The sequence below is a fragment of the Notolepis coatsorum genome (assembly GCF_963971535.1).
Source record: "Notolepis coatsorum genome assembly, chromosome: 14".
Classification (NCBI taxonomy): domain Eukaryota; kingdom Metazoa; phylum Chordata; class Actinopteri; order Aulopiformes; family Paralepididae; genus Notolepis; species Notolepis coatsorum.
The window spans coordinates 9,719,021-9,739,006 of record NC_140178.1 but is presented as its reverse complement, the minus strand read 5'-3'; the positions used below and the strand labels follow the sequence as shown (position 1 = coordinate 9,739,006).

The 19,986-nt window shown below is 45.0% G+C and overlaps 5 protein-coding genes across 5 annotated transcripts in view; 2 read left to right on the top strand and 3 right to left on the bottom strand.

The window, feature by feature from the left end:
• The window catches only part of LOC311241038 (histone H1-like), a gene marked incomplete at both ends in the record, with an annotated part of 359,561 nt that extends 359,047 nt beyond the window's left edge, over positions 1–514 (top strand). Inside the window, one exon of the mRNA XM_084329713.1 lies at positions 380–514. Within this exon, the coding sequence (XP_084185839.1) occupies positions 380–514 (135 nt within the window). The remainder of the gene's footprint in view (positions 1–379) is intronic.
• Positions 515–2,288: 1,774 nt separating this feature from the next.
• Positions 2,289–3,008, bottom strand: LOC311239923 (histone H1-like; the record flags this gene model as incomplete). Its single annotated transcript, XM_084328366.1, has 1 exon — positions 2,289–3,008. The coding sequence occupies one exon, from the start codon at positions 3,006–3,008 to the stop codon at positions 2,289–2,291; it is 720 nt and encodes a 239-aa protein (XP_084184492.1).
• Positions 3,009–4,957: 1,949 nt separating this feature from the next.
• LOC311239922 (histone H2B-like) lies at positions 4,958–5,332 on the top strand (the record flags this gene model as incomplete). Its single annotated transcript, XM_084328365.1, has 1 exon — positions 4,958–5,332. One exon carries the CDS (start codon positions 4,958–4,960, stop codon positions 5,330–5,332), a length of 375 nt encoding a protein of 124 aa, XP_084184491.1.
• Positions 5,333–9,597: 4,265 nt separating this feature from the next.
• On the bottom strand, positions 9,598–10,500 carry LOC311241052 (histone H2A; the record flags this gene model as incomplete). The annotated part of the gene is made up of 1 exon (XM_084329730.1): positions 9,598–10,500. The coding sequence occupies one exon, from the start codon at positions 10,498–10,500 to the stop codon at positions 10,117–10,119; it is 384 nt and encodes a 127-aa protein (XP_084185856.1). The 3' UTR covers positions 9,598–10,116.
• A 5,205-nt stretch (positions 10,501–15,705) lies between these two features.
• LOC311239921 (histone H3.2-like) lies at positions 15,706–16,116 on the bottom strand (the record flags this gene model as incomplete). Its single annotated transcript, XM_084328364.1, has 1 exon — positions 15,706–16,116. The coding sequence occupies one exon, from the start codon at positions 16,114–16,116 to the stop codon at positions 15,706–15,708; it is 411 nt and encodes a 136-aa protein (XP_084184490.1).
• Between the last annotated feature and the right edge of the window lie 3,870 nt (positions 16,117–19,986).

Genomic DNA, 19,986 nt, shown 5'->3' with positions numbered 1-19,986 from the left:
TGTGTCTCTGGCTGCCGTAAAGAAGGCTCTGGCTGCCGGCGGCTATGACGTGGACAAGAACAAGGCCCGCGTTAAGACCGCTGTCAGGAGTCTGGTGACAAAAGGAACCCTGGTCCAGGTCAAGGGTACCGGAGCCTCCGGCTCTTTCAAGATCAACAAGGCTGAGGTTAAAGCCAAAAAGCCCGCAAAGAAGCCAGCGGCCAAGAAACCAGTCACTGCTAAAAAGCCCAAGAAGGCGGCAACTAAGAAGCCTGTTGCAGCTAAGAAGTCTCCCAAGAAGGTAGCAGCCAAGAGTCCCAAGAAGGTAGCAGCCAAGAGTCCCAAGAAGGTAGCAGCCAAGAGTCCCAAGAAGGTAGCAACCAAGAGTCCCAAGAAGGTAGTAGCCAAAAGTCCCAAGAAGGTAGCAGCCAAGACCCCAAAGAAGGTGAAAAAGCCTGTTGCTCCCAAGAAGGCTCCAGCAAAGAAGGCTGCCAAGCCCAAAGCAGCAAAGAAAGCAGCTCCCAAGAAGAAGTAAGCGTCCAAGCAGAACATTGTTCACATCAAAAGGCTCTTTTAAGAGCCAACCACCATTTCCCATGAAGGAACAATGCATTCTAATGCAATAGTCTACATTGAGGGGAAGGGGTCTTCTAATTATACAAAACATCTATTTCATTTTTTGATCTGTAGTTATTTGAACCAGATGGGGAACATTGATGAGTCTCACCCCTTCCAAGCCAATTTGTATATAAACATAAGCATCAAATCAAACTACGGCAGAACCATGCATTAGTTACAATGGATTACAAAACAAATGTCCTCGTTAACAAAGACTTAAGTATTCATTCTTCCCATTTATGGTAACAGTACATAAGCACAATTGCATGTATTCAGACCGGTTTGGTTAATTTGTCTTGTCTTACATAATTGCACATGTAATTAGTCATTAGTCTTCTTGGTCAACACGCCGGAGTTAGTTTAGTTCCTCTTCATTACGCACAGCCAGTTGCAGATGACGGGGGGGGGGGGTGATAGGTCTTTTCCAGTGAACTCATCTAAAATACAGATGTATTATTTAGGTCAATAGCATACCCCACCCTCTTCATCTTATTTATATTTTTTCTCCCTATAACACTCAAGAAGGAGGTCTGAACTATACCTGTATGGATATATCTTCATATATCCCTGATTGAACATGTAGGAGCCCTAATTTACATAATTACAATAAAGCAAATTGAGATAATACAATAATAACAAAACAAAGTTTAGTAAATAAAATAAAGTGATCATGTCTAAAAAAGGAGGGTCTGGACCTGAGGCTTGGCTGTTGTGGTTTAGGCTTAGGGCAAAGAAGATCAGGCCAGGGTCACGGTTGAGGCAGAACATTGCTGTAAGTGTGCTCAGTGCTTTCTGAAAGGACAGTTATGAAATATTAGTACACTACCCACAATCATAAGAGGCTTTGTTCTGGTCAAATTACAGCTAGCATACTATAAGGACAACAACAACAACAACAACAACAACAACAACAACAACAACAACAACAACAACAACAAGGTAGTCGGTCATGGCAGATACATGAGATTATCTCAGTGTAGCAACGCACAAGCATGCATTTATATCACATAAAAACAATATATTTCACTAGCAAGGCACAAGCATCCATGTATATCACATATACAAACAATATATCTCAGTATAGCAATGCACTGAACCACATGAAGTTGATAAAGACGGCTTCATGGGCCAAAACCAAATGTAGGGATCTGAGGGTTTTAATCAGAGCAAACATGGAAGAATGACACAGATGGACAGATGGGAATAGGTGGTAATTCAGTCATGTACTTGACTGACACTGTTTAATGTGAGGTAGTGGGGACATAATTATGTGCCAACAAATGATCCAAACCGGTCTGAATACATGAAATTATATTAATGTGCTGTGTCCACTAATGGGCCATCACCCGTAGTCATTCCAATAGTGTCATAGCGGTAATTTACGCACGAACATAAATGCACCATAATGATAGCAATTTATGTATTTCTACAATAAAGGGCTCAACTCATTGCGGTAAAGTATCTGCGTTAGTAGGTCCCACTAATCAAACCGGTCTTAATAACAATCAACATTCTCCAATTAAGAACCTATATCTGATCTATATTTTATATAGATTTTGTTGTGGTATATTCTCCATATTTATATAATATATAAAGTTGCATTATTTTGCTTTGTTGTCGTGCTGAAAGTATCTTGTGGAAATCAACCATCCCAAAAGTAATACTAAGTTATATACTTCGATAAGCCCCCTTCACTTCCACACAGTACAATATTGCTTTTCATGAAAGAAGTGGGTGGCTCTTAAAAGAGCCTTTTGTTGAATTAAAGACAACGTTCTGTTCAAACGCTTATCTCTTCTTGGAGCTGCCCTTTTAGCTGCTTTTGGCTTGGCAGCCTTCTTAGCTGGGGCCTTCTTGGGCGCAGCGGGCTTTTTCACCTTCTTTGGGCTCTTGGCTTCTACCTTCTTGGGACTCTTGGCCGCTACCTTCTTGGGACTCTTGGCCGCTACCTTCTTGGGACTCTTGGCAGCTACCTTCTTGACTTTCTTGAGAGACTTCTTGACGGCAACAGGCTTCTTCATTGCTGCCTTCGCGGGCTTTTTGGCCACGACAGGTTTCTTGGCTGCTGGCTTCTTGGCTTTCGGAGCGGCTTTCTTTGCAGGCTTTTTGGCTTTAACCTCAGCCTTGTTGATCTTGAAAGAGCCGGAGGCTCCGGTACCCTTGACCTGGACCAGGGTTCCCTTTGTCACCAGACTCTTGACAGCGGTCTTAACGCGGGCCTTGTTCTTGTCCACGTCATAGCCGCCGGCAGCCAGAGCCTTCTTTACGGCAGCCAGAGACACACCGCTCCTCTCTTTAGAAGCAGACACTGCCTCGACGACCAGGTCACTGACGCTGGGACCTGCCTTCTTGGGTCTGGGAGCTGCCTTCTTCTTAGCAGCCTTAGCTGGAGCTGGAGCGACTTCTGCCATCTTCTCTCGTTCTGTCTCAGATTTAACACAACTAGAATTATGATATTGAAGCTCAGTTATTGGGCTGGTCTTAAACACTACATGAGAGTCATGTAGACTCAACCCACCCTGTCCTCTGTGCTGCCAAAATGCTCTGCCGCTTGTGTTTTCTCCTCGCCAAAAAAGAGCTAAAATACACAACTATGAATATTGCAGGAATTTAACGCCAAATGGGTCAGCAAGCAGAAATATGTGCCATCAGAATTAAACGATTTGGAGACCCCTGGTGTGTTTGTGGACGCTTCAAACCACCAACTTGCGCCTTCACCATGGTGCGCAGCTATTACCTTTTCTGTTATTTATGTCTCACAATTCTTTAGATTGCATTATAATCCGACATAATCTCGTTTTCCAGCGAGCCAAACTACCTGATTAGAGACTGGGAGCGAGATTAGTAATCTGGGGTGACGCATTTTGTTTTAAATGGATGCTTTTCCGGTGTTGGTAAACACACGGTTGCTGGTGGCCTGTAGCGTGGGTCACCTCGACTTCGTATGAGGGATGATCACCACCTTAGATCAGAGGAAGGTTTCACGTGGCCTATATTAATTACAACTAACATTTAATTAATTAATGTTGCAAAACATTTCGTAACTCACACAAGAAACGTAGCTATATTTTCCTTTTGGGAAAACTAGTTTGTTGTGTACTTTAGACTGCTGCATGGTTGTTGACAATACATGCTTTTTGGGCATTGCTGATCTGCTGTGTTTCTGATTAAATTCTGCTACACTGAACACTTAGCACAATAAATAATAACTGCATTGGTCTATTTTAATTATATTTCAATAGTTTAAATAGATCGACATAGTAGATTCATAATGAATCATCATATCACCAAACATAAACGCACCATATCAACATGTTCTGCATTTCCACAAAAGAGGCCTTGCACGGAATGTTTGTGTAGTAAAGGCAATGGAATGGTTGCTATGTATAGATTATCATATCAACACATAGTGTTGTGTCTTATTACTGAATGTTATAAAGAAGTCACAACGGAACAGTAATATCATGCTTTTCAGCAGTGTTTTACCGACTACCACTGCACACAAATTAGGCATTTTCTTTTGAAAGTGGTTACCAACGGTTACAGGCAGCCATTCTGGAAGAAACAGAACAACACAGACATTACAGTTTGTGTTTAGCCTATAGGTCAGATATACAGGCCTCTATTGTTAGGGCTCAACTCATTGTGAAGTAAAGTATCTTAGAATGTGGTGCAGTAGGCTGCCAGCTACATTTTTGATACATTCAGAAGAAATAGCTCAAGGAATGAAACATACTATATGTTGTCAGAGTCATACTTGTATTATTATCTTGTGCCACAGTGAGGTACTGATACATGTAGCTCATGGTGAGACCATGTCGGTCTGTGTCATCTGTTTATGATCAGTAATAAATAACCCAAACAAGAGGAAACCTGCTCATGGAGACGAATCAGCACCATCAGAAAACATCTCACCTTATAAATGTATACTGGCATTTCCATGATTAAAAGTGATGCCAAATACATGTAAAAAGGATTATGCAGGTATGTACAGACAGATGTGTATGAATGTGTGGGTGTGTATATATATATTGTAAGTCAAAGCAGTGACAGATGTCACCAAGAGAGCTAAATTTAAGGTGCACAAAATCATTGTCTTGGAAAAATGCAGTTTCATGTCGATTATTGCTTGGCTGATAATCTCAAGTGTGGCTATGGAGTTTTGCTAAGAGAATATACAATTGCGTTATTATGGCTTTGTGCGCAAACAGTTTCTTGTGCGCGGTAAAAGTGCGACAAAGCCTCTCAACCAATCGTATACAAGAAGCCACGCAGCTGTATTTGCACAATTTGACCTATAAAAGCGCAGCAGTGCGCTTCTGTTTCCACATTCGTTGCTGTTTAGTTCCGACTGATAATCATGCCTGAGCCAGCCAAGCCAGCGCCCAAGAAGGGCTCCAAGAAAGCCGTCACCAAGACAACCGCCAAGGGAGGCAAGAAGCGCAGAAAGTCCAGGAAGGAGAGTTATGCCATTTATATTTACAAGGTCCTGAAGCAGGTCCATCCTGACACCGGCGTTTCCTCCAAGGCCATGGGGATCATGAACTCCTTCGTTAACGACATATTTGAGCGCATCGCCGGAGAAGCCTCTAAACTGGCTCTCTACAACAAGCGTAGGACCATCACTTCCAGGGAGATCCAGACCGCCGTCCGCCTGCTGCTCCCCGGTGAGCTCGCCAAGCACGCAGTGTCCGAGGGAACCAAGGCTGTGACCAAGTACACCAGCTCCAAGTAAACTCCTGTTGAACCCTTCATATCGAAACCTAAAGGCTCTTTTAAGAGCCACACACTCTGTCATGAGAGAGCTGTTCATATTCTAGAAGGTATTAGTTAATTTTCTCCAGGTTTTAAATTGCCATGTCAATAATTGACCTCACATTACCACTACTACAGTGCTGCCCTTTCAATATGAAGTTCTACATTTTATTGTAACTTTAGCATTACATGTTCCCGATGACATCACTAGTGGCCATATTCAAACGTATCTACTGTAGTGATTGTTAATGGTACATAATTCACCCACGGAACTATTGTTAGGAACAAGAGTTCCGCCCGAACATTATATGAGGTGGCACTTCCTGCCACCACAAGTGAGTCGACTGCACGCAACGTAGCAGTAGCATGTTGTATTTGTGTACTGAATAAATGCTGTTCGCTCTACCTCGAGCTACCGACTCCAACTCCCATCTCTCGGCACTACACTGGTGACCCTGACATTGGTCTCGCTGAAGTATCAGGGACCGAACCGAACATGGCAAACGATGCCGTTATTATTCGATTGCCGGAGTTTTGGGAGCATTCTGCGGCGGCGTGGTTCGCTCAAGCAGAGGCGCAGTTCGCCCTACGAGGGGTTGACGACGACGCCGCGAGATATTACCACGTCGTCTCGAGCCTCGGGAGCACTACAGCGGCGAGGACGGTAGGCTTCATAACAGCTCCGCCTGCACGGAATAAATATGAGGCGTTTAAGACGCACCTACTCAGAATATTCGAGTTGTCACAGTCAGAGCGGGCCCGACGCTTGCTGGCTTTACGAGGCTTGGGGGACAGCAAGCCTTCGGAGCACATGGAGATGATGTTAAACCTGCTGGGTGCAGAACGGCCTGATTTCCTGTTTATCGAACTGTTTCTCAGGCACATGCCGCCACACGTGCAGACGGCACTTGCCAATACAGCGGCTACGGATCCCCGTGCTTTGGCAGGAGAGGCAGACCGCTTCTACCTGGCCACTCGACACTTTGCCCCAGGGCTAATAGCCTCGACATGCGGTTACACGCCGCAGGGGGGAGGGGCGAGGAAGATCAGGAGCAGCGCTGCCGCAGGCCTGTGTTATTACCACGCACGTTTCGGCGCGAGGGCGACAAGATGCCGTTCCCCTTGCACTTTCGGCATAACGCATAAACGCAGACACCTGCGCCCAGTAGCAGCGGTGAGCGCAGGTATGTCGAACCGGCTGCTTTTCATTAGAGACACACTCTCCGGTTGCAAATTCCTCTGCGACACCGGAGCTCAGAGGAGCGTCCTGCCAGCTACAAAAGAGGACACCGCCGGCGATGATAGAGGTCCACGCCTGACGACCGCCAACGATACCCCTATCCGCACCTACGGTACAAGGACCGTGGAACTGTGTTTTGGGGGCCAGCGGTTCACGTGGGACTGCATCACGGCCGACATTTCGTTCCCACTACTCGGGGCAGATTTCCTGGGTGCACACGGTCTCCTCGTGGACATTAGACATGGCCGCCTAATAAACGCACAGACACGGGCTTCGTTGGCATGTGTCCGCGATGAGGCGACATACGGCGGCCTTCTTACAGCTTTCACCGACCACGAACCCCTCACGTTTTCGGAGTCAAAGGTAGCGGAGCCATGGTCGGCACAACAAGAGCTCACGCACGATTCCGAGTGCGCCGCGAGACACGTCGCCGAGAAGCCCAACGTCGTCATCGGAGCTGTACAGCCGGACCTCGACTACGTCAACAGGGGCTCGGAACAGGCCTCCGACCACGACATCCCGGCCCTCGGGACTGCAGATTCCAGTCTACGCCTGGAGGACGTCGCGATTGGTCACTCGGGTCCGACGCTGCTGAATGACCTACCCACCGGACACCCTAGCCCACAGGCCCCTGAGGACTGGCGAAGGCTCGCCTTTGAGGTGGGGTACAACCACCACAAGATTGAACCCGCCCACGTAGGCATTTCCCAGCCCTTAGAGCTGGCCCTCTCCCCCCGCCGAGGCCGTGCGCCGCTACCCCGGGACCCGCCAACGACGGAGCCGCCGTTGGCCTCGTCGACGTCTGTGCCCCCGGATGTCGGGGAGGACGCGGGCGCTTGCGCCGCCCCTACCTCCCCGCCCCTGGCTTTCCGCACTCACCGGGGCCGGTTCATGCCCCCGGGCGCCGTGGAGGGCGCAATCGCTTGCACCGCGCCCCGGGTTGTCCGCTCACGCCGCGGCCGGGTCGTTGTCTCTCCCCGCCGTGGAGATTTGGACCATGGATGAATTCTGGGGGGGCTTGTGTAGTGATTGGTAATGGTACATAATTCACCCACGGAACTATTGTTAGGAACAAGAGTTCCGCCCGAACATTATATGAGGTGGCACTTCCTGCCACCACAAGTGAGTCGACTGCACGCAACGTAGCAGTAGCATGTTGTATTTGTGTACTGAATAAATGCTGTTCGCTCTACCTCGAGCTACCGACTCCGACTCCCATCTCTCGGCACTACACTACTCTGAATAACTGTCAAACTAGAGTGATGTCTGAGAAACTGTTTAGGGTTTTTGGAAGTGTGAGATAATGTGCAAAATCAGCATTGTTCCCCTTTAAAGTTACTTCCTTGTTTCTACAAAAACGACAGCTAGTTTCAATATCAATCTACTATCGGTGGTTCCCCAAAGTCGGAGTCGCGACACAAAGGTTGGCCGCGAGCAGCCACGGGAGAGCCGCGAGATGATTTTCAATTTTTTTGTTGTCAGGCCACTGAACTTAGAAGCAGGCCAGGACAGTGTTTCTAGTTGTATTCGAATCTATTGTATTCTAAAATGTGACGATATGGTTTTATTCTAACAACAATAAATAAACAAAAACGAAAAATCTACTTATTTCAATGAACATTTCAAACTAAATAACAGATTATGCACATAAAACGCTGAAAACAACCGAAGCAACAATAGTATTTTAATGAGGCTATTATTATTATCATTATTTTGCAACAAGTTAGCCCTCATAAATATTACATATAAATGAATAACTAACTTGAACTAACTTAATAGGGTTGAAGTGATATTTGGCTTAAAAAATCGGTCGCCTGGCAAAAAAGCTAAAAAAAAAGCCTGAGGATGTGCATTGGTCCTCGGCTCTCTGACGCCTTATTTTCCTGGTCCCGGTCGCGTGTATGCTTTCTGCAACGGAGTTCGGTTTCCGGGTTCCTCTGATTGGCCGCGACCCCCACGTGATGCTGCGAGAATATGCTGCCGCGAGCGGCATGGCTGAGCTCTGGTGTCCGCTGGAGCAAGCCAGAGACAGCCGGCGATGCGATATTTTGTTTGTCATGACAAACCAATTACATAATCCAACATATGTGTAAAGGCACAACATATTCCAGTTAACGGTATATTTTTTTTAATTATTCGTTACGGCGCAATCAATACTTCCATGCGTATAAATTGAGGAAGGCAGGGACCTCTGCCGCTCTGGTGCGCGCTGCAACACAACACACAGCAGAGCGGCAGCGTCACGTGGGGGTCGCAGCCAATCAGAGGAACCCGGAAACCGAACTCCGTTGCGGAAAGCATACACGGCGGCTTCCCGGCCTGAAAACTTTGGGAACCCCTGATCTAGAAAAGCAGGTTTTAACAGGAAGCATCACTGCATTATTTTGAATTACTGATTTAGTCCATAACTCCATTGCTGTATTGTAGTTCTGTTAGAATTCCATAGCTGTAGTTTGGGGCAATAACAATGGAGAATATATTAGATTAGATTATATATTGTAATTTGTAACTATATTTATTGTAGGGCAAATATAACAGAGGGCTACATACCCTCATCTTGCACCTTGTTGCCCATATGCGCATGTCCATGTCTTCTACTATACCTGTACCTCCCCTCCCCCATGCTGCCTGCATTTTCCCAAGGGGATTAATAAAGTATTATCTTATTTTATCAGAAAGTGGGCTAACTTCTAGTCAGTTAAATTAATAGTGAAAGTTAAAGTACTATACGTGATTGCCTAGAGTCTATGATATGTTATCCATACTGTTCAAACTCTGAACTCTTGCCTTACACTGTAATCACTACCTACATGATCAAACTATATTCTACATATAACTCTGTATGATAGCACGTGCAATAATGCTGAATACATATATATATATAATGTACTATATCCCTTATACTCTTAATAGTTATACCACTGGCCAGTATGACTTAATACCGGTGTCTTTATACCTGTAACACTGTACATACATCTGATAAGCATTATTACTCAGTGGTACTCATTTATATACTATTAACTCACATGTACATTCCTATTGCACTTTACTGTTTACTCTGGTTAGACGACAATGAATTAACAACTATTTAATTATCTTATCTGATGTAAAGTTAAAACACTCATTTGGCTGTGGGGGGCCAGGGCAACACTCAAATCGGATCAGAGTCAAACAAGGTAATTATTGTAGAAGCTAAACTTTTCTCCACATAATTATTCTTTATGGGAAAATGACAAATTCAGAATAATACTATTCAACAGGAGGTGATTTGACAGCCATACCATAGTTCAGTCATGCTCTCAGGTAGAAAATAAAAACAGAAATTGCAGTACATTTAACTAGTCATTATAGGCAGGGTTAGATTTGCAAAGTAGCTCAAATTACTGGTCAAGATTGAGCCCCAACACGTCAGTGTAGGAGTAGACATTACACATAGGATGCAGCCAAGAGTTATTGCCTTCTCGGTAAGAGGTGGGTGGCTCTGAAAAGAGCCTTTGTGGGGTTTGTCGAAGAGGCTAAATAATTTACTTCTTGGCAGCCTTCTCGGTCTTCTTGGGCAGAAGGACAGCCTGGATGTTGGGCAGCACACCACCCTGAGCGATGGTCACTCCTCCCAGCAGTTTGTTGAGCTCCTCGTCGTTACGCACGGCCAGCTGCAGATGACGGGGGATGATACGACTCTTCTTGTTGTCACGGGCAGCGTTTCCAGCCAACTCCAGGATCTCAGCGGTCAGATACTCGAGCACAGCCGCCAGATAAACCGGGGCACCGGCTCCAACACGATGCGCATAGTTGCCTTTACGCAGCAGCCTGTGGACACGACCCACGGGGAACTGAAGCCCGGCGCGAGATGAGCGAGTCTTGGCCTTAGCTCTGGCCTTTCCTCCGGTCTTTCCTCTTCCAGACATGTTTATTATTCTCTTACGTTTAGCGAGTTAGAAAATGAACAGGGATTGGAGAGCCGCCTTTTATCCTCAGGCTTGTGTTTTCTCACCCAATCAGGAAAGATCCAAAAGACCAGTCCTCCAATCATCGTGGGAGGTGTAGGCGGAGTAACGAACTCATAAACATAATAGGATAAAGATATAGAGATATGTGATGAAGTCGAGGTCGACTATTCAGATCCTAATAATGAACCTGCATAATAACATCATCATTTGATTATTGTGATTATCCAGATGATAAAGCCTGCTGCTGAGTTGTATGCAGGTTCTATTCACCGTAATCCTGCGCCACTATGCTCGCTGACTCTGAGCTCAACCAGTCGCTTACAGGAAGCCACGCAGTAAAATTAGCATACTATAATAAAAGCAGCAACGCCCTCTGGTCTGAGTAGGGTAAATCTGCAGTGCCGCAGAGAATAGCATACATCTGCGGTGCTGCAGCCCCTATACGTCTGGGCGGCCTTTTCCTTAATGATAAGCAAGCAGTGCAAGAATGCGGAAGCATTCTACCGTAGTGGCGTGCGGTAATGCGCCTTTCATTTTCCGCCGCCCAGCGCCCGTGCGTGCACCGGCGGCGGCGTGCTCGCTCAGGTGCGTGCGTGCGCCGGCGTGCTCGCGCGAGGTGCCCGCGCATGCGCATGAGATCCCGCCTTGGTTCGACACGAGCGGAGCTCAATATATATAAGTCACCGCCCCTTATTCAGTATCTAGAAATAGCTCAATTGGCAAGACTACATGGCTGTGCATCCTATGGCTCGTTTGCTGGCGAGTTCGAATCCCATTGAATATTTTTTTTTTAACGTGATTTTTTTTTTAACATGTATTCTTTCGCCGGTTAAGGTTAGGCATGGTTAAGGTTAAGGTTAAGGTTAGGCATTGTTTCGGAGTTGGTTAAGGTTAGAACGGTTAAGTTTAGGCGCTGTTAAGGAGCTGGTTAAGGTTAGAGTTTGTCAAAGAGAATGGCAATATAATTTCTATGGTTAAGGTTAGGCATGGTTAAGGTTAAGGTTAGGCATTGTTTCGGAGTTGGTTAAGGTTAGAACGGTTAAGTTTAGGCGCTGTTAAGGAGCTGGTTAAGGTTAGAGTTTGTCAAAGAGAATGGCAATAGACAGCCTATTTCCGCGCGACAGCTCCCAAAGCGGGCCTGAAAAGAAAGGCGCTTTACCGTAGTGGCGTGCGGTGACGAATGCTTCCGCATTTTTGCACTGCTTGCTTATCATTAAGGTAGACGCGTCTGGGCGGGGCTTGATTGATTGATTGATTGAAAAGTTTATTAACAGATTGCAGAATGGGTACAGTACAGTACAGCTCAATACATACAATTGTTAAGAGGATGCAGACCTGAGAAAGACTTTCGTCTTGTTTCCATCAGGGTCCCCCATTTTCAATTCATCATATGACACACATGACATACAGATAGACAGTACTGCTACATCTATACATTTATGACATACCATATTTTCAAATACAGTACTGTTTGTGATACTAAAAAAAAAATCCAGAAGAAGAGTATATACATTTGACATAGAAACTGTGCATTGGGGGAGGTTGGGTAGGTGGGGTGGGGCTGTACATTGGAGGTGGGGGGGGGGGTTGGGTAGGGGGGGGGGGACTTGTACTGTGTGTTGCACTGCTGCGCATGCGGATGACGGGGAGCGTGTAGCTTATTCCCAGCGGAAGAGTGCGTCGCGTGCTTCCGCGTTTTCTCTGATTGGCCATGACGCCCATGTGACCACGGCAGCGCGAGAGAGCTGCAGCGCGGAAATAGGCTGTCTATTGCCATTCTCTAAGACAAACTCTAACCTTAACCAGCTCCTTAACAGCGCCTAAACTTAACCCTTCTAACCTTAACCAACTCCGAAACAATGCTTAACCTTAACCTTAACCATGCCTAACCTTAACCTTAACCATAACCAACTCCGAAAGAATATTGCCATTCTCTAAGACAAACTCTAACCTTAACCAGCTCCTTAACAGCGCCTAAACTTAACCCTTCTAACCATAACCAACTCCGAAACAATGCCTAACATTAACCATAACCAACTCCGAAACAATGCTTAAAGTTAACATGCCTAAACTTAACCGGCGAAAGAATGCATGTTAAAAAAAAAATAAAAAAATTGAAGGGATTCGAACTTGTCACCAACAGACCGCAGGACCGCAGCGCTGCCAGTTGAGCTAAGCATCGAATGAAAAACATCGGGGATTACGGCTACATAATGCCGCAAGCTCTGTCGCCCGCTCTGCGGCTGCCGCGCTGCGTGTCACAGCCAATCAGGGAAAACGCAGAAGCACTCTGCAGCACTCTTCCGCTGGGAATAAGCTATAGGCTGACGGGGACGGGGGGGACGGGGGCTCTCTCTCTCTCTCTCTCTTTCCCTACGTGTTACTAGTGCGACATTAGCGGACAGACACGTGTTACTGGTGTGATGGAGACAGTGTTACTTTCGCCTTGTTTACTACTTTCGTCTTGTGTTACATTTGTGATTGATTGATTGAAAATGTTATTAACAGATGGCAGAATGGGTACAATACAGTACAGCTCAATACACACAATTGTTAAGGGGATGCAGACCAGAGAAAGACTTTCGTCTTGTTTACATCAGGGTCCCCCATTTTCAATTCATCATAACATATATGACATGACATACATAGTTATTTACAGAGCATATAGGACATGCAATACACTGTTCCTGTTATACTAATTTAAAGTGGCCTTTCCTTTTGGCCATAAGTGTGCGTGTGTGCGGCATGAGTGTGTTAAAGTGTTAAGTGGCTGCTAATGTGTGAGCGTGCACAGCGTGCGTGTCGGGTGTGTGCTTATGTGTGGATAGTTCAGTGTTCTGTGGTACTCAATGTTCATTGTTCAAGACTCTGATGGCCTGGGGGAAGAAGCTGAGCCTCTCTGTCCTAGTAGCTGGGGTTCGCAGGCGTCTGCCTGACCTCAGCAGCTGAAACAGGCTGTTATTGGGGTGGTGGGGGTCTTTCATTATTCTGCAGGCTCTGGATTTGCACCTCTTGTTGTATAGAACCTGCAGGGGAGGTAGTGCAATACCCGTGGTGCGCTCGGCTGAGCGCACCACTCTCTGTAGGGCCTTCTTGTCCTGTGCCGTGCTGTTTCCATACCAGGCTTCAGAATTCTGGAGAGGCGTACAGGTCCTGGAGAGATGGCAGATTGCAGCCGATCACCTACTCAGCAGAGTGGATGACACGCTGCAGCCTGCCTTTGTCCTTGGCTGCAGCGTACCATAGTTTAATGGAGGTGAGGATGGACTCAATGTACCTATAAATACTAACTAGATAGTTGATGATAAACATTTAATTTCATTATCTGAAATATTCTAAAATTGAATTGTTTTACCCCGTGCACCCCAGACACAAACTTTGGTTACAATTTTAATAATTTTCTAGAGGTTTAAATTGCTGGGGTGAAATATACCTCAAGGAAACCCAATGTAATGTAAATTGTAAATTTGAGGATAGCAGGATGTTAAATGCACACAAGATTACTTTAGCCTTTCCTGAGCTAGACATTATCAAACAGATCTAGCAGATGTATGGATGTCTGGCATCTTTATGTCATGACAGCTAAAGCTTCTTTCGGTTTAGTGTCTGTGGCTGTGCAGGGATTCATGAGAAAATAAACGGGTTGGTACGTAATGGGCTGCTGGAGTTAAAATGACTGAACCTGTCCAAACCAGGTCTGTGATGAGGGGTGGAGGAGGGATGGTAGCACTGACCTGACCCAACAGGTGACACATTTGGAGCAATGTATGGCTCTTATCACAGAGTTACAGCTCATTGGGTGTGTTTGTTTGTAAAATTGTGCTCTGAATAATGTATTTCCCTTGCCTGGCTCCACTTCAGAGTATTATACTAACACGGAAACATGCCACAGCCTGCACACAACCAACTGGAACTACATTGCTCCAAAAATAATAAATATCTGTAAAATAGCAACTGAATGAATGTTAAATACTTGGAAATAAATGTACAAGGACGGCATGATTGATATTTTCTTCTGAGTGATGTGTCAACGTTTGAGTCAGTTAATGACATTATGAATGAAGCCCCTCAAACTAGTTCAGCATGAAACCAGATAGAAATCTGTGGTCACTGAGCTGATTCCTCTCACTACCTGCCCTCAATGAGAGAAGGGGCAGAAAAAGGCTATTGCCCCTCAGTTATATGTATGATTGGAACATGTATAATTATGGGTGTATGGTCATGGGTTACTTTTTAGCTGTTGTTGATTGCTGCAACATTGAGTTGAAAACCAGTTTGTCATCTTGAATTTTAAACTACCAATAAATTATGTCCTATTGTCTCAGTGTATGAACCTGTGCGGTTACATTGTTGCTCCTAAAATAAAATATGGGCAAAATAGCAAAGTTGATATGACATAAATTAAGCACCTCGTACATATGGAAATGTATTGACTCCTGAGCTAATTCCTCCCACTGCCCTTGAGAGAAAATCCTTCTTAATTACAGCACCATGAAATATAAATGAAAATATAGCAATACGTCGCCTTATGGACTGCTACCTTATTTCATTGAGCTGTAATTAACACACAAGACACAGATTACCATATTCAAACTACTTTACTCGACTGTAAAACTTTGAATTTCCCTATCGAGGTCAATGTAATGTGTTGCATCATGGGGGTCAGCCCTATGGTCCCACAGCCCCAGATTTTATTTTCACTCAAAATGTAGGGCCTATGTTCCCACATTTCTAAGATGCTTCTCAAAATGAGGCCCCATGTTCCCGGACGAACCTACTACGAGGACAACCTTGTTGCCCATATGCGCATGTCCAGAGTTAATTATATTGTATATTGTTTACACTGCCTTTGTATTAAATGATTACTTCTCCACTGTAATATAATTATGTGACATGTATTATACTACCTGTGCCTCCCCTCCTGCTATGATAACGAATGTCCCCAAGGTGATCAATAAATATTGTTATATGGCAATTTGCAGTCTGTTCTGCTTTAGCCCTACTTTAGCCAACAAGATGCTAGTCTAAATATCAGAATTAAAGTGATGATTTTAGTATAACTGGCACGTCGAAATAATGAGTTAATGGAATGTACTTTTCATGATAACGGTGTTGGCTCTTAAAAGAGCCTTTGGGTTATGAATGTAGGAAAACAAAGCAGATTTAAGCGTGCTCTCCACGGATGCGGCGGGCCAGCTGGATGTCTTTGGGCATGATGGTCACCCTCTTGGCGTGGATGGCGCACAGGTTGGTGTCCTCAAACAGACCGACCAGGTAAGCCTCACTGGCCTCCTGAAGAGCCATGACAGCAGAGCTCTGGAAGCGCAGGTCGGTCTTGAAGTCCGGGGCGATTTCTCTGACCAGGCGCTGGAAAGGCAACTTGCGGATGAGCAACTCGGTGGACTTCTGGTAACGACGGATCTCTCTCAGCGCCACGGTACCTGGCCTGTAACGATGTGGCTTCTTCACGCCGCCGGTAGCCGGTGCGCTCTTACGGGCAGCCTTGGTGGCGAGCTGCTTCCTTGGGGCTTTGCCACCGGTGGACTTACGAGCGGTCTGCTTAGTTCTTGCCATTATGAGAAACTATCTTTTCTTCTTCAATCGAACAAGAATAATACGCTGCTTCGCAGAAACTCTGGCCTTATATTACCGACGTGGAGGGGCAGTCGTTTCTGATTGGTCTCCACTCTGGGAGCTCGTTATTCCGCCTACATCTCACACGAGGATTGGAGGACTCGTCTTTTGGAAAAACCGCCAAGAAAACGTCTTTCCTGATTGGGTGAGAAAACACAAGCCCGAAGATAAAACGCGACTCTCCAACTCGCTGCATTCATTGTCTAACTCGTTTAGCTAAAGAGAATAATAAACATGTCTGGAAGAGGAAAGACCGGAGGAAAGGCTAGAGTTAAGTCCAAGGAGATGCTTCCAGCTGCAGCACGTCAGACCGCAGCGCTTACAAGCCCCGCGCTTACAAGCCCCGCACATAGCGACCCCTCGCTTCCATTGGCTGATTTTGGTCACGTGATTTGGGTCCCACCCAATGGCTGAGGTCCCCCGCGCTTAGATACCCCTCGCTTCCATTGGCTGATTTGGGTCACGTGATTTGGGGACCCATTGGCTGAGGTCCTCCGGCCGCTCGCTTCCATTGGCTGATTTGGGTCACGTGATTTGTGCAACCAAAACATTACGTGAAACTAAGTGAAGAAGAACACTAACAGATATAAAGTTTATAAACAAAATGGGCGCATCTTTCAACACAGTCTTTGGGTAAAGGAGTAACCTTAGCCTCCTTCCATCTCTTTGGACATAGTCCCACTTGTATACATCTATTAATAATATGACACTGGACTTGCTATGATCGTAGCAGTAATTCTCAATAATTTACTATCCAAGTTGTCTGTGCCAGCTAACTTGCTGTCAGGTAGAGCCTGGAGTAACCTTTCAATATCACTAACCTCAACCTGTTGAAAATCAAATGTACACCCTTTATCTTTCATTATGATATTCTTAATTATGTCATTTGATTTTGTATTGTTTGAGATGTGCATTCCCTGCCTGAGCTGATATCTCTTACTTGCATAAAAATCATTAAAATGGTTGGCAATATCACATGGTTTGGTTAGGACAATTCCATATGACTCAACAAAAGGTGTACAGACATTGGATTTTCTACCCATAATTTGATTTAAAACATTCCATAGATTTTTACCATCATTTCTCACATCATATAACCATGGTTTAAAATATTCCCTTTTTCTCACCTTATTTAACTTTGTGACTTGATTACGTAAGGAACAGTACTTTTGTCTGTCATCTGCAGAACTGGAACACACTGATGCTTTTTTGGCTACAGTATGTCTCTCTCATTCATTAAAATTCATTAAAAGCTACTATCTATCCATGGGGCTGATTTGTTTCTGACATAAATAAGTCCAGTGCAACCTCTGGGTCATCCTCACAACATACCTCCTCCCAGTTTATACCCAACATTTCATTAATAAAACCTTCTACATTAAAACTCTTATATGACCGTGAGTGAAATTTCAGGGGAGCTCCCACAGACCGTAGTACAATATATACATACATGAAACACATATAACACTGTACATAACAGAATATTTTAAATAAAGTGCATGATGAGTGGTAACAGTGATTATCAAGTCCAGGTAAGTGCATGGTGCACGTGAGGGGACAGTCAATGAGCGTTTAACAGTCTGACTGCTTGGGGGAAAAAGCTGTTCTTAAATCTTGAACTCTTGGCATGTATGGACCGGTATCTCCTCCCTGGGGGAAGGAGCTGAAATAGGTGATGTGCTGGGTGAGACTGGTCCTTGATGATACACTTGGAGCGGTGGAGGCAGCGGGAGGTGAAGACGGAGGTGATGTTTGATAGAGGAGTCCCGACAATCCTGCCTGCCGCCTTCACCACCCTCTGTAGAGCCTCTTGCTCTGCCTTTGTGCAGCTGGTTAACCACACAGACTTCACACAGACTGTCTGTACAATACTGCTGTAGGCCTATAATACTTATGTAAATAAGTAAGGCAATTGAAATATATCTGCAGTACAGCTCAATACACACAATTGTTAAGGGGATGCAGACCAGAGAAAGACTTCCGTCTTGTTTACATCAGGGTCCCCCATTTTCAATTCATCATAAATGTACAGTTCCCTCCCCCTTGTATATATTTACTGTATGTCACAAATGTAACAGTACTGCATGGTCTGCATCCCCTTAACAATTGTGTGTATTGAGCTGTACTGCATTCTGCAATCTGTTAATAAAGTTTGCAATCAATCAATCGGTCACTGTACCCATTATACAATCTGTTAATAAAGTTTTCAATCAATCAATCAATCAATCAATCAATCGGTCACTGTACCCATTCTGCAATCTGTTAATAAAGTTTTCAATCAATCAATCAATCAATCAATCGGTCAGGTCACGTGTACCCATTCTACAATCTGTTAATAAAGTTTTCAATCAATCAATCAGGGCCTGTGGTGGTCACGTGTACCCATTCGGCAATCTGTTAATAAAGTTTTCAATCAATCAATCAATCAATCAATCAATCAATCAATCCCGCAGTGCAACGTGACCCAAATCATACGGCAATCTGTTAATAAAGTTTTCAATCAATCAATCAATCAATCCCGCAGTGCAACGTGACCCAAATCAGCCAATGGAAGCGAGGGGTATCTAAGCGCGGGGGGACCTCAGCCATTGGGTGGGACCCAAATCACGTGACCAAAATCAGCCAATGGAAGCGAGGGGTTGCTATGTGCGGGGCTTGTAAGCGCGGGGCTTGTAAGCGCTGCGGTCTGACGTTCTGCAGCTGCATACTATTGAGTCCAAGACTCGCTCCTCTCGCGCCGGGCTTCAGTTCCCCGTGGGTCGTGTCCACAGACTGCTGCCGAGGCCAGAATCGGGATAGTGATGGGCATGACCAGAACATATGGCAGAGAGTGGCTGGAGCGAGTGATTCACATTCCTTTACAGCTGTGGGTAGGGCGTTCCACATTGATGTGGCATAATTGCTAAACGTGTTTAGTCCCTTGTTTGAGCAGCCGAATCTGGGTTTAACATGATTTGTGGAGCTCCCTCTGGTGTTGTGGTCGTGGTATTCACTGACCTTTGAGAAGTATTTTGACATGTACATGGGTACCTTAGTCGTGTAGTGTATCTTGTAGACTAGGCCCATTGCAAGTTGCTGTACTCTGTCGTCTACTCTAAGCCATCCTAGGTTGTCAAAGTGGGCAGGGGTGAGGTGGGTTCTAGGAGTAAGGTCAAGCAGTAGTCTGACCAGTTTGTTTTGTGGTGTTTGTAATTTTGTTTTTAGCGCCTTTGAGGTGCTTTGGTACCATGAGGTGCAAGCATAGTCGTAGTACCCTTGAATGAGTGCTCCTGCCAGAGTCTTCAGGGTATTCTTGTTTACCAGAGAGGAGATCCGGTACAAGAATCTAGTTCATTGGTTGACTTTTTTTTTTATTACATTGGATGCCATTTTGTCACAGGAGAGATTTGCCTCTAGGATGGAACCTAGGTATGTAATTTCATCTTTCCTTGTGACAATATTGTCGCCCACTGTAACTGAGAAGCCGTCGGCCTTGCTGAGTTTGTTATTAAGAGAATGGACTGTTTTACCCAGGTGTAATGATAGTTTGTTTGTCAGCGAGCCAGGTGAGATTTTGCCTAGTTCCGGGCTGAGTTTTTTTTTTTTTTTTTTTTTACAACATACATGACTTTATGACATACAGGTATATATTTCTGTTACATTTGTGACATATACGATATGCAAATATACAGTAATATTACCCAGAGACTTATTAGTTATTTAGAGACTTATTATGTTACCCAGATACTTATTATGTATCCAAAAACGGGTAGCACTTTATAATAACACCCTGTTATAATACATGTATAAGGTATTTGTAGATAATGAACT